The sequence below is a fragment of the Myodes glareolus genome, chromosome 6 (assembly GCF_982192425.1).
Source record: "Myodes glareolus chromosome 6, mMyoGla1.1, whole genome shotgun sequence".
In the NCBI taxonomy this organism is placed as follows: Eukaryota; Metazoa; Chordata; class Mammalia; order Rodentia; family Cricetidae; genus Myodes; species Myodes glareolus.
The window spans coordinates 104,021,211-104,040,408 of NC_142031.1; the positions used below are offsets into that span (position 1 = coordinate 104,021,211).

General features: G+C 43.2%; 1 protein-coding gene across 2 annotated transcripts in view; it reads left to right on the plus strand.

Annotated features, from left to right (window-relative positions):
* The first annotated feature begins 2,519 nt into the window (after window positions 1–2,519).
* Nt5c3a (5'-nucleotidase, cytosolic IIIA) overlaps window positions 2,520–19,198 on the plus strand; it is a 38,462-nt gene continuing 21,783 nt past the window's right edge. The window contains exon 1 of one of the 2 annotated variants that reach the window (XM_048440424.3): window positions 2,520–2,680. In XM_048440424.3, coding sequence (XP_048296381.2) covers window positions 2,543–2,680 — 138 coding nt within the window. In that variant the 5' untranslated portion in view covers window positions 2,520–2,542. The remainder of the gene's footprint in view (window positions 2,681–19,198) is intronic. The other variant, XM_048440423.3, reaches the window with a different exon arrangement.

Below are 19,198 nucleotides of genomic sequence, written 5' to 3' on the forward strand. Positions count from 1 at the left end.
TGGAACTAGCTCTTGTAGACCAGGCTGGCCTCGAACTCACAGAGATCCGCCTGCCTCTGCCTCCTGAGTGCTGGGATTAAAGGCATGCGCCACCACCGCTTAGCTAAACCTGATTTTTCTTAACCCAGGATGAAGCCAGAGCCTCTCATTTCCTGTGGAAGCAAAAACAAAACCCCTTCTCCAAAGTAACGTATCTCTTGACTTAAATTTCAAAGCCACGGCATTTTCAAAATATATATGTTGCATTAATTCAGCAGCATTTAAAATCAAATTCTTTTAGCAGCTGTTGCTCCTTCCTCAGCTGTCAAATAATTCAAAGACAACACAATAATATACTGTATCCAGATTCTCTGTGTATCTTCCATCTTTAAAATACCACCACATGGCACAGTGTAAATAAGGAATATGGGTTAAGTTAAAATGTAAGAGCTATTTAGTAATAAGTCTGAGTTATTGGCTGAGCATTTTGCAATTACCATAAGCTTCTCTGTGCTTATTTGGGACCGGCCAGTCAGGATAAAAAGTGCCATTTACACAGAAGTTTTCATTAGATGTCAGGTTCTGAACCACCTTCTGGGATTATCTTTCTATGCATTTCCCTTTACGAATATTTTGCAGTGGCCCCAGGGATGGGGCAGAGAAGAACATATGACAGAGAGAAAGAGTAATATTTAGCTTTAACTATGATGAGATTCAAGCCACATCACCTCAAGATAGTGTTAAAGGAGATCAGACGATGCCATAAGAAAACATGCCACTTTGGTACAATAATTATTTTTGATGTGAAAGATACTGAGAGCTGGTCAAAGCAGGAAAAGCCCTTTAATTTCCCTTAAATTCTGTAGTTATTTGAGTGAGAGTGATCCCCCTAGGTTCAAATATTTGAACATGTGGTCCCCAGTTGGTGGTGCTGTTTGGGGAGATTTTGGAGATGCATCTTCATTGGAGGAAGCATGTCTCTGGAAGCTTGCTTTGAGAATTTGGAGCTTCTGCATCATTTGTGGTGGCGCTCCTTTTGCTTTGTGCTTGTAATTGAGATGTGTGCTGTCAGCTTTCTCCTCCTGCAGCCATGCCAGCCACCTGCTGCCACCTGCTGCCATGCTGTCAGCACTGCTATGAATTCTAGTCCTCTGGAACCATATGCCAACTCTTTCTTCTTTAAGCTGCTTTGGTCATGCTGTGTTTTATCACAGCGACAGAACAATCAATACAAATTCCTTAGAATTTTAAACAACCTTTGTGCAGAAGAAATGTGTATGTGAAATATATACATTTGGACATTTTCATTAGTGCATGCATCAGGATAAAAACTACCCCAAACATAACTGCGAACTCAGGGCTACCCTATCACTTAGGTCATTTTCATCTGCAGAAGGCAACCTTTAGTCACCGTGCATTTCTACCTCACTCTACAATTGTTAAATATAATATATATGTCTTTCATTAACCCAGGATGGTATATGTTAGCCTCAATCTTTTGGCTATTTTGAGATTTTTGTTGTTGTTGTTTGTCCATGGCCATACTTAGTTGGCCACTGTATTGGCAGCAATCAACCTGCCTTAGGATGCTCGGTGCAGATATTAGAAGCATGATGCACCATAACCAGCTTGAGTCTCATAATTCTGTAGGACTGCCATTTGAACAATACATAAATTGTTTTACTTTGGTTAATATGTCGTATGTCAATTTGCTTTTAGACCAGCTAATAAACCCTAGAGGAAAAAAAAAAGAATTCCTTCTCCTCCACAGTTATTAATTCTTGACTTCTTTAGGTTGCACACATCAGGCAGAGAGCCTAATCAAACAGCAGCATCTATCTCAACAGAATTGGACCGACTACCCTGAAAAATTTCTCTTGCACTCCCGTAATAACCATTCTGAGAGAAGCAGGGGAAACGATATCAACCCCTTTAAAAACACTAGGCAAGTGAGAACAACTGCAAGGCTGGCTGCCCACACTGCTTGGCAGGATGGGCCTGAGAAGGGAACACTAGTAGCACACAGATCGCCCCAGGAAACCTAAACCCTGGCCTTCCAACCCAGGAAGGCAAGTAGCGCAAGTCGGCACGGCGCCGCTGAGGCTGCTGGGCGTTGTAGTCCATGTTAGCAGAGTCCGGGCACAGTTTCTGAGTGGGCACTGGCTGAAGTCTCTTTCACTGGCGCAGAGCTCGCCTGTATTTCTTGGACGGTCTTACTGTGTATTAGAGGAACAACCTAGCGTCCGGAGCGCTGGGATTCTGGACTACATAAGCGTTACTTGTTTCAAAGCCGCGAATTACAGATGTTTCTTTCCGGGTCTTCGCGGCGCAGCTCTGGCGTCAGGGTCAGAGGAAGTCCCGCCCCTGTGGTAGGGGCGGGGTTCCGGGGACGGGGTGCATTGTCCCCGCCCCGCTGCCCCTCCCTCGCCTCTCCTGGGCGGGGCCTCCTCAGTCTCCACCGCGCGGGGCGGAGCTGCGAGTTAGTGTGCGGCGTGGTGCCGCGCCCCTGGGCTGGGAGCCGCCGGTCTTCGGGCTGTCGCGCCGGGCGCACGCGGGCCTGCCCATGGACCGCGCGGCCGTGGCGCGGGTGGGCGCGGTGGCGAGCGCCAGTGTGTGCGCGGTGGTGGCGGGCGTGGTGTTGGCCCAGTACATATTCACCTTGAAGAGAAAGACGGGCCGCAAGACCAAGATCATCGAGATGGTGAGTGCGGGTGCAGCGAGCGGCAAACACGCGGGCAGCCGAAGCGGTGTGGGCCGAAGGCGGCACTGCGAGGGCTGGCTGCACGCGTGCTGATGCTTGACGGTATCTGTCTGAGAGAATAGGACGAATAGATGCTCCGCGATAACCGCCTCTAGCGGCAAAACCCGTTTCTCCAGAGCTAATCTCAAATCGGCCCACGCCTCCAGGAGGTGCAGCTAATCCGATTCAGACTCCTGTCCAGGAGTCGTTTCTTCCTTCTTTTCTTCCATCCTTCTTTCTTTCCTTCCTTCCTTCCTACCTTTTTTTTTCTTTGCATCCGGGCTGCCTTTAAGTTATGTTATGAAAACAGCATCTTCGGTATTTTTAGAAATGCCAGCCAATCAGTGAGATATTGGAATAGCTCGAGTATTTGGATGTTCTTCCTTGTCTAATGCTCCAAGAAGTGTTCTTGTATCCGTCCTCCAAAGCTCCTGCGTGACTCCTTTAAAATGTTCTTTCAAGAATTATTTACAGCTTCGTGAAAAAAAAATGGTCTCAAGAATTCCATTTGAGGTACATTAGAAAGTGGTTTGTTGTTCCCAAGTTGGATATGTTTCGTTTGGGGTTTTTGTTTTGATGGTACTTGTCGACTTTAGCGTGATGAGTGTGATTTGTTAATTAGAGTACAAGTGAACATCCGGAACCAGAATATAAAGTTGACGATCTATTACTATTCTAAACAGTATTTTAGGCTACTCGTGTGTTATTAAAGCTTATTTTCTTTGTATACCTCTGGTTGCAAACAATTTGTGTCAGAAGTTTTACTGCCTGCGTAAAGAACTTAAATGGCTTTATTTTGCCCCGTACTCAAAATTGATAATTTGAAATTTATAAGCGGATGTCACTATCTTTCTGTATGTACTTAACCTATGGACTGGTTCTTCACAATCTCAAGGAAGGGTTTACTGTCATTGTGAAAATAATGAAGGCCCATCAAGAATACCAACAGATGGGTCCATCTTTGCGTGTACATAGAGTGCATCGATTTAAATTAGCTGTAATGTGTGCCATTCTAGTAATGTGCTGTAATAAGGCAAGCTAGTAGCATTTCAGTAGGAAATGTGAGAAGAAATTATTTTGCTTTTGTAAACTTAGGTGGGTATTTGAATGACCTGAAATATGGATTCCAGCTCTGGTTCTTTCTCTTTATAATAGCCATGGTTTAGGGGTCTAGTGTGCCTATCTCTATACCCTAGATTCATAGAATTTGTAGAAACTCAGGGATATCCATTGAATATCGCTGTTCTGGTCACAGATAATATATAACTGCCTAACCAAGATAGGCTAGGGGGAAAAAATGACACCCGTTGTTATCTTCTGAACGCATGGTGATCCTCTTGCCTGAGCCTCCTGAGTACAGGATTACATACATGCATGAGCCACCCTGCTGGCCAGGGCATTTTTAATTGAAAGACATTAGGGAGTTGCTAGTGAGCTACGCATGCCGTGGTGGAAATATCCAGGAACATAGCAACCTAGATATCTAGAGAAAACCAATTCTAAGGCACACTGGAAGTATTCAGAGAGATAAGGCAGCCATTTAGCAATGTTGCCTACTACTTTACAAATTTAATTATCCTTGTCCGTGCTCCCTGCATCTATATTAACGTCTACCCCTACTCATTAATGGAGATTTCAACATACATACATCCTCTATATGGGGTAGAGACTGCAGGGCTTTCCACCTACTTTGTTAGTACACCCCTAGCCCTCATCCAGACTGCATCCTTCTGAGACAGGGTCTTTCTAAATTGTATAGCCTTGCCTTGAATTTGCAGCCCTGCCTTGGGTGGCATCACAGGCATGCACCACCATGACCAGCTCCAGATTTCTCTTTTTCACACCTACAATCTCTTAAGATTACTGATTAATTTGTCATTATCAAACACTTTCTCTGTGCATTTTATTTTAGAACAATATGGATTTACGTAGTCTTCCTATGTCACATACTAGGTTCCCTGTTATTAATGGCTAGTATGATTCATTTAATACAGTTAGTGAACAAATATTGACACATTATTAAGTGCCCGTGGTTGGTTTTTGTTTTGTTTCCTCAGATTTTCTTCAATTTTACTAATGTTCTTCTCTGTTCCAGGAGTCCTTCTTGAGTACCACAACGCACTTAGTCATCGTGGTTCCTTATCTTACCCCACCCTGGTCTTGAGATTAAACCCAGGGCCTCTGTACACGTGTTCCCCCCCACCCCCCAGCTACACCTCCAAGCTCCTTATCTCTTCTTGACTGGGGCACTTTCTCAGACTTCACTTGGTTTTGTCCTGCATGGTTTCAGGTTGTTGTGGTTAGATATTTTGTAGCCTGTCCTTGGTTGGGTTTTATCAGAGGGTTTTCTCATGACTGACTAGGGTTGTAAGTTTCTCAGTGGTGACCTGTGAAGTGTTACTGTTACCACGTAGCAGGGGTGCCTGCTGTCAGCCTAACTTGTAACTTGTAGCTGTCTCTGGTTGAGGTGTGTTTGTCAGCATTCTCCACAGTCAGTTATTTTCCATCTCCTCCTCAAGATGTGCCCTTGGGAAAGACGTAAGTATGAGAAGTTTGTGATTGCAGTACAGAGTTACAGTTCCCATCCTTGGGATTAAAATATCTGTGTTAATCTTGAGATGATTCTGTACCGGAAATTCATCTGTCCTCACTTATGTGTGCATCACACAGGCTCATAGATAGCTATCTTATATATGGAGTTGAAATTTAGTACTGCTTGATTTGCTGTTAATATTGTTCCCATTTGACCACTGAGAGCTCTGTCAGTTGGGTCTTCTGTCTTTGTCACAGTCCCGTCAAATCGTGTTTTCCAGCTGAAAATGAAATAGTGGCTGTCCAGTAAATGGTGTGGCAAGAGTAACGAAAACTAGGCCAGGTGTTCAGGTTATTTTGTTTTGAGATGGTCTTTGCTGTATTGCCTATGCCTGTCTCAGACCCCTGGACTGAAATGACCTCCCACCCTATCCTCTTTAACTAGGACTATAGATGTGAGTTATTACCTGGCCTTTAGGACAGAAGTTTTTCAGACTACGATATGTCACACCCCACCCAGGGCCTCTTTTAGTAATGTACTTCTAGTGGTCTAAAAGGGTTTGGGGTTTTTTTGGTAGTAGTGGTGATAGTTTATTTGATTTTTAAAAGTTAAATGAAAGGTCAGTGAATAGAAGCACTTCATGCCAGGCCTGATAACCTGGAATTGATACCCAGAACATATGGGATTATGGGGGGATAACACCAGCTTGCAGATTATCCTGCTGTCTCCACATGCCTGGCCCTGTACCCTTTTCCCCCAAAACAAAAGAAAATGGTAGATGGAATTAAATTTTTCTAACAATATACAGTTTCGAGGCAGTTGAAACTGTATCACTTTCAGTGGTCCTTAGATTTATTCATTTATTGAAACAGGGTCTTTCTCCTTGTGTAACTTAGTTTGACTGGGAACTTGAGAGTCCTCCAGCCTCAGCCTCCATAATGCTGGGATTACAGGATTGCTCTATCATGCCCAGATTTCCAGATTCTCTACCCTATCAGGACAACATGGTCATCGTTGTTGTTAATTTCTACATTACCAGGGTTGTTTCTTATAACAGCTTTGAGCCATTGAGACAAGGTGAATTATTTCCTGCTGCTTGATACACAAATCACAATTCTAGTGCCACCCTATCTGTGTGAAAAAAAATTTCAAAGAAGTATGCAAAAATATTAATACATGTTAGCATTGCAAATGAACATTTACAATAGATTCTTAATTTTTTCCATACTGGGATTGAACCTATTGCATACTAAGCAAACCCTTTACAATCTCATTTCCATTTTCATTTCGACACTGAGTCGCCATAGATCGCCCAGACTGGTCTTGAATTTACTGGTCTCTGGATTAGCTGGGACTACAGGTGTATACCACTAAGCATGTGACAGGAGATTTTGAAGATAAGAAATGGTGACTGTGGGTCTGGAGAGATGGCTCAGTGAACACCTGTTGATTTTATAGAGGACCTAGGTTTCGTTCCCAGAAGCCGCAGGATGTCTCAGCACCATCTCTCCCTTCAGTTCCGGAGCATCCAGGGCCTTCTGTCCTCTTCAGGCAACAGACTTACACATGCTGCACAGATCCACTTTTTAAAAGAAATTTAATTTTGAATCACAAATAAGTGAAATGTTAACCAAAAAAAAAATGCCAAAAGAGGAAACAAACCAAGCAGCGGCAACAAAAATCTCCAAAACAAGGTTTAATGCTTCTCATCAGTAGATCCTGTATCTGAAATACACTTATGGTGCTTGGATTTCAGAGCCCATAGACATTGGGGTTTTGCTTTTTAGCTTTTAAAGTTATTATTGAGGAGTACACGCATGCGTATGGCAGTCAGAAAGCGACTTGAGGGTCTGTTCTGTCCTTCACCTCTGCATGGACTCTGGAGACCAGCTTTGGGTCACCTGGTGTGTGCTGCAGATGCCTTTACTCACCGAGCCTGGTCAGCCCTTGAGGTGTGTGGCTCAGACATGCATGGAACACAGAATAGCCCTGCCTCAGCCTTCCAAGTATGAGACAGAGGCCATTTTTGAATTTATAATACTCATAGTTACCATGCCCCAAACACTCTGATAAGATCAAGGAACCTGGAAGACTCGAGACAAGCAGATTGAGTGCTGGTCTTGGAGTCATGTTGTCATGGGGCCATGGAACTGCAGAAATTAGCAATATGCGTACTTTAGATTCAACACCTTTCTGCTCGAGACGTTGGCTAAAGCATCATCTAACAGACTGCCTAATGGGAGTAAATCTTTTATTTATTTTTTTATTGTTGTATGTATATGTATGTCCATGCACACATGTCAGAGCTCATGTGTGGAGGTCAGAGGTCACATCTGTGGAATCAGTTCTCTCCTAGCTTTACCTGGGACCCAGGGATGGAACTCAGGCAGCCAGGCTTCACGACAGCCACTTTAAGACACCTGCGATGTCATCAGTCCCCAACAGTAAGTCTTTCTTTTCAATTCAGACATCTTCCCAGAGCAGGGGCCTGTGTCTGTAGCTCTGGATGGCCATTCCTTGGTCAAATGCTGCCCAGAAACAGCCAACAGAGAGACTGCTCCATCAGAGAGAAGACTGAGTATGGTTGGCCAAAAGCATCCTGCTACCACATACACATTTGCTTGGTCTCCTGCTTTAGTTTTAATATTTGCTCAGAGTTATTAAACTGTATTTGTCTTTATAGTTTTTAAGACAGACAGACAGACAGACAGACAGACAGACAGACAGACAGAAAGAAAGAAAGAAAGAAAGAAAGAAAGAAAGACAAAAGATAGGTAGATTAGGAGCAAATTGTTTTTGTAAGTTGTTATACAGTATCTTCCTTGCTTGGGCATTAACTCTGGATAACCTTGTGGAGCCCATGAGCATGGGAACATTGGGTCCAGCATCTCAGGACTTTGTAAGTGGTGTGGCCCTGCATAGGTTGCCTGTCCTCTCTACACCTGAGCAAACTGTAACTCAGAAAGTTCTCTCTCTAAGCTTGGGATTGTTTTCCCTGGATTCTTCTTTCCAGGGAAAGAAGAGTACTGTTACAGGCTGGGGGGGGGGGGGGGGGGGGTCCCTTGTGGCTTTAGGATGGAAATCCAGTCAGACTAATGTTCTGTGTCTGAAGCAAAAGCCAGGTGACTATCTAGAGGAAGGTACAAAGAGGCTGCCCTGTAGGCAGAGACGGCCCAGTAGAGGCATATACACCCGTCCTTCTGGGAGAGTGTGACTAGCCATGCCTTTTCCAGACCTTCAGCTTCACCTGCACCACTGAATACGTGCTTGGCTCACGATGTTACTGAGCTGGTTTCCAGCCTCCTTTGCAGTCCCCCATGGACAGTTCTAGGTCAGACTTGTCATTTTCATGGTCCTTGATGGAACCTGCCAGTCAGTGCCTCTTGTTTTATCTGTTGGGAAAGACAACCAACTAAAATGCAGGAAAGGACTGAAATGCTGCCAAGAGAGCCAAGAAAAAAAACTTCATTGAGGCAGGCTACAGTTTCCTTCAGGCTACGAGTCTGCCGGCAGGGAGGTGGGAGAGGCCCCTGGGTGCTCCCAGTTCCTGTCTTCTTGCCCAAATGTTTGTCCTTGAGCAGCCTTCCCTCACAGTTTTTCCCACAGAAAGGAAGTAGCCTCCTAGGAAGCCCGCTTACTCTCTGTGTATATATGCCCTTTTAACCTTCTCTCAGTATATCTTTTTTTTAATTGAATGATAAAGACATTAGCCTATTTTTCCCCCGATTAGTTTTTTGTTTGTTTTATGCTTTTTTGCATTTTGAAATGGGGTGTGTGTATGTGTTGCTGTTCTCATCACCAGTGATTTACTATACTAGGAAAGCATTCTACTGAGCTGCACCCCCAGCCCCAGTGTTGACTGCCCTGAGAACAAAACCCTCACCTCATCTTTCGCCCACATTTATTTAGGAAGCTAGCCTTGTTTTTCTGTAATGAAAATGAAAACCCTGCACAGAAGGATTTTGTTGGTTTGTTTGGTTTTGGTTTGGGGGTTTAGGTGCTATTTTGTTTGATACAGAGGATTGAGCCCAAGATCATACACATGTCTAGGTACATACTCTGCTCAGAACTGTGTACCCCAACCTGGACACTGACTCTTCTTCCCCATTTCTTCTGTGTGCATGACACACTTCCTTTGATACCTCACTTGCTCGTAGCTCTTAAGTTTCAATTGTTGTTTTTACAGGTGTGTGTGTCTGTGTGTCTGTGTGTGTCTGTGTGTCTGTGTGTGTCTATGTGTGTTATTGCTGCTGTTCTCAGCACTGGGGATTCAATATTTGAGGAAAGCATTCTATTTCTTAGCTGCACCCCCAGGCCCAGTGTTGACCACCCTTAGAACAAAATCCTCCCCTCCTCATTCCTCCACATTTAGGAAGTTCCATTTTTCTGTGATGCAAATGAAAGTTGTATAAAGTTGGCATTTTCTGACAGTTATCTACCTGTTAGTTTATTCGTATATGACTGCCCAGCAAATCTATTATTTGTAGAGACATGCCTGACCTCTCGTCCCTCGCGGTGTCCTTACAGGCCTCGATTGGGTTTTATCCTGGAAAATAAACTGAGATCTGATAGTTCAGCAGAGTAGGAATAGTGAGAAGGATCAAGTATTGTCCTAGTAATAACAGAGGTTTAGAGATTAGCGTTTTAAATAGACTTTGTCTTCCAGGGAGATTGGCACAAGATGAAAATTAAGGAGGACGTTTCTAACTGGATATACCAAAAGTTGTCACTGTGATTTCCTTTGCTTTCAGGTCCTTAGTTTTCCAAGCTACGTATGAAGCAAGAACTAAGAAAGGAAGGGCAAGAACCCCATTAGTAAGACAAGAGCCCAGATGGGTTACCAGAACTCATCTGTAGAACAAGAGTCACAATGACTACCAGGACCCCAGGGAAGCCTGAGGGACCACCAGGTAGGTGGTTTGCCATACAGTAGGGTAAAGACCCAGTCAAGAGTAGGAGGACTGAGTGGAAGAAGGGTCACCCCACAAAGAAGTCCATGCCAACTTGGTGGTTTGAATGAGCATGGCTCTCATAGGCTCATACATTTGAATGTTTGGTCCCAGTTGGTGGAACTATTTGGGAAGAATTAGGAATGGCCATGTTGGAGAAAGTGTGTCACTTGGGATGGGCTTTGAAGTTTCAAAAACCGACATCATTTCCTGTTAGCTCTTTTTTGTGCTTGTAGATCAGATAGATGTAAGCTCGCAATTATTGCTCCAGCCACGCCTTCCTGGCTGCTATTCTCTTGTATTCCTTGGTGATGGCCATGGACTCTAACCCTTTCGAACCATGGGCTCTAAGTTAAATGCTTTCCTTTTGTAAGTTGCCTTGGTCATGTTGTTTTGTCACACCAGTGGGAAAGGTGACTGAGACAGCCTACTTCCTGGGTACCAGGATTTTACATTGTGTGTGTGTTTAGTATGATTCATTTCAGATCAGGTGGAGTGACTCAAGTGGTATTCATGTGAAGGCAGGTCCTACACCATGGAAAACAACTTCAGCGTGGATCAGCAGAAACTAGGAGTTGGGTTCCTTAAGAAAAAGATAGGCTTTAGACTTCAGTAGGAATGGAGGGAAGAGGGGAAAGAGAAAGAAACTGAGAGAGGTTTATGTTTTAACGGTAGCACTGTGTGTGTGTGTCTTATAATTTTGCTTTTCAGAGAATACAACCTAGAACCAAGTTTGAAGATGAAACAAGGTTTGAAAATGAAGTAAGAACTTAAGAACTATGACCTTGTTTCCTTTTGAAAATGAAGGTGATTTATGAGGTACATTGGTCAAGTTTGAGAAGAGGGAAGTACTGATAAAATTAAACCCAAAGGTCACAGACTTTAAAAAGAATAACCAAATCTAATTTGTGAGAAATCATGTCTTCAAGGAAGTAGGAGATAACATTGATGGCAGTATTGGAGGAGTAGAAGTCAGTTCATCAAATCTGAAGAAAACATATTTTAAGATAAGAGATGTAAGTGTGCTAACCTCTTGACATTGACTTTATCTTTGTAGCCAACTCTCTTTTTGTGGAATTGTCTGAGCATAGGCAAGTACTCTCCCACCGATCTGTCTCCCCAGCCCCTGAGATAATCTTGAATCCCCAAATTAGCAACTCTTTCAGAAATGTTTACGGCAGGCCTCATAACTTTGTCTTCTGAGTCCCACGTGTCATGCTTCCTGCTTATCTTCATGTCACAGTTAACCAGCTTTCAACCCTAAGGACGAGTCTGATAGCCTAGCTAGTGAGCTACGAGTTGCTTCCTGACACAGTTACTGTTTTCTCTTATTTCTTTTATTGTGTATTCATCTCTGTGACAGATGGACCAGTTTTGAGCAAGTGCCTCACATTTTTAGTTTGTTCAAACACTCTTTTCATCCGTCTACTTTCCATATTTGTATTAGCAGCATAACCGTTGATTGGGGATTGAGAGGTAAGAATATTTTCCTTAACAGAGCAGTGTGAGCCAAGGCTCCCAAAAGCTGTTTACATAAATCATGGCTGTAGCATGAGGGCTGGCTTAACCAGAGACTATGGAGCATTATTTTTAGACGCAGTTCTTCCACTTGCTAGTGATATAAGGAAAGTAAATTATGTAGCCCTATTTCATATACACAGTCTGAACCAGAAATCTGCAGATAAGGACCAGCAATCTGAGGTTTTTGTTTGGTTATTGTTTTGTTGAAAGGAATTTCTTTGGTTTTTTGAGACAGGGTTTTTCTGTAGCTTTGGAGCCTATCCTGGAACTAGCTCTTGTAGACCAGGCTGGCCTGGAACTCACAGAGATCCGCCTGCCTCTGCCTCCCAAGTGCTAGGATTAAAGATGTGCACCACCACCACCTGGCATTTTTTGAAAGGAATCTTATGACTAATCTAAATTGGGCTCAACTGATCCTCCTGCCTTCATCTCTCTTGGGTTCTAGACAGCTGTGCACTCTCAGGTCTAGCCAGCTCTCTGCCTAAACAGTGTGTTCTAAAATTGTACAGGACTTTTAAGTTCATTCTTTAGATTTATTATAAGATACTTTAAAAATATTTCATTTTTAATTGTGTGTGTGTGTGTGTGTGTGTGTGTGTGTAAAACACACATAAGTGCAGATACTTTCAGAGGCCAGAAAAAGGTGTCAGATCCCCTGGAGCTGGAGTTCCAGGCAGTTGTACCCAGGTCCTCTGGAAGAGCAACCAGTGCTCTTAACTGCTGAACCATCTCTTCAGTCACCAGTATTTTACTTTATAATACAAGTGTGAATGGGATTGCTTTCCTGGTTTCTCTCTTAGCATGTTTGTTATTGATATGTAGAAAGCCTACAGATGTTTGTGTGTTAATTTTGTATATCCGTGTCTTACTAAAAGTGTTTATCAGTGCTAAGAGTCTTCTTATGGGGCACAGCTGTTGTGGTCTTTTTCCATAGAATCATGGCATGTTCAAACTTTGACTTCCTTTCTTATTTGTGTCCCATTTATTTCCTTCTTTTGTCCAAGCTTAGACTTAAAGTGCTATATTTAGTGATGGAGAAAATGGACGCCCTTGCCTTATTCCTAACTTTAGTGGAAATGCTTTGAATCTTCCTTCCTTTTGTCTGAAGTTGGCTGTAGGTGTGTTGTATTTAGTCTCTAATACGCTGAGATGTTTGTTCTACTCCTAGTCTCTTTAGTGGGACAGGGTGATAAACATTTTGGGTTCCTTCTCTGGGGTTTCATCTCATTTATTCTTGTTAGAGGATGTTAATATGTGAGTAGTAATTTTTAAGAGTTATACTCCCTTGATGTATTTCATGCTTCTTATATTCTTGTATTAAGACTTATACTTCTGGGGTCCAGGCATTAGTTGGATTCTTTTTTTAATCACCCGTATTCTTCACTGGAAGTATTTACAGTGTCCCATAGGGACTAGGCTGTAATGGGGTTGTAGTTTTTGTTTGTTTAACTCTTCATACTCTTCTCCACAGTGCTGAGCCAGGTTGCATTTCCAGCAGAGTGGACACAGCCTTGCTCTCATTTGTTATTTCCTAATGACTGCCATTCTGACTGGGGTAAGGGGGCATCTCAGGGTAGTTTTATTTTGCATTTCTCTGATGCTGTTGATTAGTGTCAGTGGCTAATTTGCTGAAGGTTCTTTGTGTAGTTTTAAAAAATAGATAAAGAATAAAATCCAGAATGACCTTTGCATGGTTAAACTGATGCTTTTCTCTGAGCACACACTAAATTGGCTTTACTAAAATCTAAAACTAGGGAGCAGACATTAAAACAAGCTTGGTGGGGTCTGGCACTGTAGCTCAGTTAGAGAGCTTTTGCCTGGTATGCAGGGAGATTTGTAGTCAATCCCCATCACCCCATAAACCATGGGTTATGGCACACGCCTTTCATCCCATTAGCACTCAAGAGTTTGAGGCAGTAGGATCAGAGGTTCAGTTCCATCACAGAAAGAGAGAGAGAGAGAGAGAGAGAGAGAGAGAGAGAGAGAGAAGCTTCAACTTGTAGAACTATAGTTGAGATGTTCCATAATGATTCTGTGCAGAATCCTTTCATTTGCCTTGTCGTGCTTTAAGAGTAATGTAAGCATTGCAGTCTTCTAGAGATATTTAGGGTACATAAAGAACATGTACTTTAAATTGTGGTTCTGCTGGGAATGGAACTCAGGGCCTGACACATGCTCAGCATGTAAGTACCCTACCATTGGGCATTTGTCCCCTTAATTATCTGATTTTCATCCTTATTTGTGATTGGTTATTTTATTTTGAGACAAGGTCTTGCTATATAGCCACATATGACCTCAAATGCATGATGCTCTGGCCTTAGCCTTCTGAAGACTGGTCTCGTTGCCAGCTGTGCAACTTTGAGGAACCCCTCAGAGCCTAAAGGGCTCCTGCTCATGCCCCGGCAGCCTCAGAAGTAGCTGTGATCTGGGGGTGGGGAAACCTTTTTTTTAAAACACAGGTTCTTGCTATGTACCCCCAACTATTCTAGAAATCACTGTGTAGGCAGGACTGGCCTCAAACTTAACAATCCTCCTGGTAAACTTTCAAGTACTGGGACTGATTTGGGGCCATCAGAGCTAGTTAGTTAGCAGCTAAATTTAGATTGGGTGTGTGTGTATATACTGTTCTAGTTTTCTTTATTTTTAATTCAAAGAATTCTGCCTTTAAAGAGGAGACTTACTGGGTACATTGTGCAAGCTGTCAGATAGATAAGCGACATTTATCAAGGCTAGGTTGGTGACTCATGCTTATAGTCCTAGTGCTTGGGAGACTGGAGCAGGATGATTTCTACAAATTCTAGGTTACTCTGGGCTCTCCCAGGCTAGCATCAGCTACTGCACGAGATCCCATCCCAGTGTAAAAAAAGGAGGAAGAAGGAAGGAGGAGGAGGAAGCAGCAGCAGAACCAAAGCAGTAAAACCAAAACCATCAGGAATGAAAGAGATCCTTCCCTGTGCATGGGTGACAGGGAGTTAACTATGGTTCATTAGTCATTTAACAGTTTGTGGTGCTTCTCAGAGAGGCCACTCCACTCCTTCAGCAGGGCGCGTAGTTCGTTATGTTGAAGATCATGGGTGTCAGCCAGCAGGATATTTAAACCAGAAGAACCAGGAGAATGAGGTGGCCCTTTCTCGTTTCTTGTATTCTAACTGTGTATTGTGCCTCGGGCCGATAGGCGTGTGCCACAACATTGGCATTTTCACCTCTGACTTAAATGTAGTATGAACACCTTACCCGAGAGATTGTTCTGCTCCCTTAAAGTATCATTCTTGACTGGGCAGGTGACACTCAGGAAGTAGAAACAAATGGAGCCTGTGAGTTCCAGGCCAGGGGTACATAGTGAGACCCTATCCCTAAAATAAATAAGATAATTGTTTAATTAAGCAAACAGCTATCCAAAAACAACAACACACAAACACACACACACACACACACACACACACAATCCCAGAAGTCAGAAACATCTGCACGGTGCAGGTTTCTGTCAGCAGGTGGCAGTCTTGTCCTGCGGTAGATGCTGCTGTCCAGTGTAGCTGCACTCCTTGTGTGCTGCTAGAGAGTGAACCAGACACTTGCTAATGAGGCAAGAGCTGCGTGCTGAGCTCCTCTCTGACCCTGTGTTTGTACTTTAGTCTTTCTCTTAGTATATATTCGTTGTCTTTAGGTCACGTACTCCTTTTTTAAGTCGGGATTTCACGGATTTCACTATGTAACCTGGCCTTGTACTCACAGACATCTGCCTGCTTCTGCCTCCTGGGTGCTGGGGCTGAAGGTGTGAGCCGCCATGGCTGGCAGGTCATGTCCTCTTATTTCAGCCCTCAGAGTTACTTTGACCACTAAGCTGTGTGACAACAGTTATGACAGACTTCATTGTCTCTCTGTCATTTTGTGTACATGCTGCCTGCCTTGTCTCCCTGTTTTAATCTACTAGAATAAGAAGGTACAAATTGTCTTGCAGTTAATGAGGAGTTGCTTAATCTGTTTGGTAAGTTCCTTCTTCAAGAAGGAAGGAGATAGTGTGGCCTGAAAAGTTCCCTGTACTCCTGTCTGTCTCCTCTGTCATGTCACACACCACAGCGCCTCATTTATATTGCCCTCCATGCCCTTCTGCTTGGGGATTTCTGTTGGAGACAGCATGAAAAAGAACCCCACAGTCAAAGCCAGCTGTGGTAATATGCCCACCTGTAGTTCAGGCTGCTTGAGAGTCAAAGACACAGGTTCTCATGAACCAGTGCATTTGAGAAAACAATAAATGCCAAAATAATAATAGAATGATATTTTTAAAGATGTGTATGAGTATTATTTATGCATATGAGTGTTTTGCCAAAACACTGTGTGCCTGGTGCCTAGGGAGGTAAGAAGAGTATCAGATCCCTTGAAACTGGAGTTCTAGATGCTTATAAGCTGCTGTGTGAGGCGGGGAACAGAACCCAGGACCTCTGCTACAGCAGCCGGTACTCTGCAGCCCTGGGCCAGTGTTCCAGCCTTCAAATCACCATATTCTTATATGCAGCTTCCCCGGGAGCAGCGATCTGTTAGTACATCTGCCAAGGTCTGTCTTGTCAAACTGTTAGAGTGCTAAAAGAACAGATGAGTCACTAGATGGATTCTTGGAGAAGCAGGTAGGAGCCAGCTGAGAACTTCTAAGCCTTGTAGCATGCTGAAATGTAAAACTGAAACTTCCTGACATTAGTTAGCGTTAGGGAGAAAAAAAAAAAGACTAGTGTCATGAATGGCACAGGGCATGCCACAACCCCAGCACTTGGGAGGTTAAGGAAGGAGGAGGGTAAATTCAAGGCCTGTGGCTACATAGTGAAACCCTGTATTTAAAAAGAAAAAAAAAGGAGAGTGAAAAGAAGCTGGAAAGACAAGGGAGCCTACAATGCACTGGAACTGGAGAACTCTAGAAGGAGAAGCTAAATCGCTTTGGATTGATAGCATGCACTCGGGACCAAGTACATGCTGCATTATCCGCCTAACTCGTAAAACATCTAGCTCTAATTAGTAGCACAACTGTCTTTAGCTAAAGCTGAGTCTGGCTGCCTGAAACTTAGGTAATTGATGTTTCCAGGTAGTTAGCGACATCATCACTACAGAAAATAATGAAAGAAAATCACCTGTGATCCTGTCCTTCATCTCTGATCACTTGCTGATACTTGATTTGCTTGTATCGGCTATTACAGCATTCAATTTAGCTTATAATTAGTGTGTTTAAGGCTTTAGACTCTGAAAGTGCAATTAATCATTTTTTTTATCTTCTTGTGCTTTTTTTAATTTTTAATTTATTTTTCTTGTGAGTCTCACTATGTTGCCCAAACTAGCCTGTAAATTCAATGATCCTTCTGTCTTGGCCTCCCATTGCAGGCTTGAATTGTCTTTGTGTGAGGAGTCTTCCCAAGGCCGCCTACGTAATAACTAAAGCATGTGCTTTTCCACGGAGCAGTGCCCATAACCAGTTAGCTGTGCTTGTTATGTGTTGTTGACACTGTGAGCTGTGTGGCGAGTTGTCTTTCTGTGTATTCTCCATGTCGGTGTATCAGGATGCACCGCAGTATGTTTCTCGTGAGGACCACCAGCCCACAAATAACAACTCGGAGGCTTATTCTTAATTATGTAAGCTCGGCCTTAGCTTAGGCTTGTATCACTTGCTCTGATAACTTTAATTAGTCCATATTTTTATTACTCTACATTCTACCATATGGCTTTTACCTCTCTCCCATTCTGTGTTTGCAGCTCGCTCTTCATCCCCATTGTCCTGTGTGCCTGTATTATCTTCCTCTCTCTGCCCGGATGGTCTGCCTGTCTCTCCTGCCTAGCTATTGGCCATGCAGCTTTTTATTATACCAATCACAGCAATGCCTCTTCACAGTGTACAAATGTCTCACGACAATGCACCAATAGGAAAAGCTTACCTTCCCGTTGTTGCTAATATGCCCTATACAAAGTAGCAATCTGTAGCAGTAGTGTTTCAGCAGAGTACAAACTGTGTGGTGGAAAGTCCAAGACAGAAACATTTTCACCTTGTTCTGTTTCCGGCACAGATATTCAGCTGCAATACGATGGAGACAATAGTTTGAAAGAGGCAGCTCTTGAGATACCAGGACATGGTACACTTAGCAGGAAGCATAGAACGTCTTTTAACTAAGAGAAAGGTGTAGCCAGTTAAAGACCATGTTTGAGTTTCTCAAAGCAAGTTTGAAAACTCAAGCTTCTCAGTTGAGGTTTGGGGGGACGGTTTCAGTATCTCTTGATATGGAACCATAGACTCTCCTCATCATGCAGACTTTAACCCACCAACCAGTTTACCAAGTAGGCAAAGCTGGCTGGCCACCAAGTCCCCGAAATTACAGGTATGGGTCACCACACCCAGCCTTTTGGCATGGGAGTTCTAGAGACTGAACTCAGATTCTTGTATTTTCAGGGCTGACCAAGCCCTAAGAAACTTCATAGTGGCAAACTATGAAATAATTTTGATTCAGTTAAATAATTGACGTGCTAAAAATCTCTGAGTCATTACTCAAACACACAAATGGATTTAACTTTCTCCTTTGATAATGATTACCATTCTTGGTAATAAGATAAATATAAATTACAGTCTCAGAATGGAAAAAACCTGGAAGATAGTTAAGTCCTGTTCAGCGTAGAAACCTCTGCCCTTTGGCATCTGAATTCCTCGTCTAGTGCTTGCCCTTAGGAGGGGTATGGCTGGTTTCGGCCAGGCCAGTCCCAGTGCAGAGATGAAAGTCCACTCCACTGCACAAGAGCAATCTCTGTGACTTCTGGCTTCTCTCTAGCCCTTCTCAGAAAACGGTGGGAAAACTATGGGAGGAAAAATTGGGTTTGTGTTGCTTGTTTTGTGGTTCTGAGGCTCAAACTTGGGGCTTCATGAATGCTAGGCCAATGAATTATGTCCGCAGCCCCCAAAATTGTTCTTTTGTTTTTAATTAAAATTTACAATAATACATTTTTGATCACTTCTCTCCACCAACGCCTCTCAAATCCTCTCTACTTCCCTGCCACTCAGTTCTGTTCTTGTTCATCATTCATAGTCTCTCTCTGTCTCTCTTTCCCTTTCTATCTCTAAACAAAAAACAAGACAACCGGGAAAAAAAAAACACAAAAATCAAACAAACAAAAGATCAGTAAGACCAAAAAAAGGCCAATATGAAAGAAAAAGTTCACAAAAATACCATTAGATTTATTGTGTGCTGGCCTGCACCCTGCCCTAGAGTGTCATGATACACCCAGTGGCATGCCATTGGAGACCAGTGGATTTCCCTTTGCTGAAGGGTGTCAGGTCATATGAGCATCAGTCCCGTTGGGAGTGTCTTGAAGTAGGAGTCATTAATTCAATAGTTTCTATGGCATACTGTTCTGACTCTGTATTTAGTGTATGTGTGTGTGTGTGTGTGTGTGTGTGTGAGAGAGAGAGAGAGAGAGAGAGAGAGAGAGAGAGAGAGAGAGAGCATGCGCTTG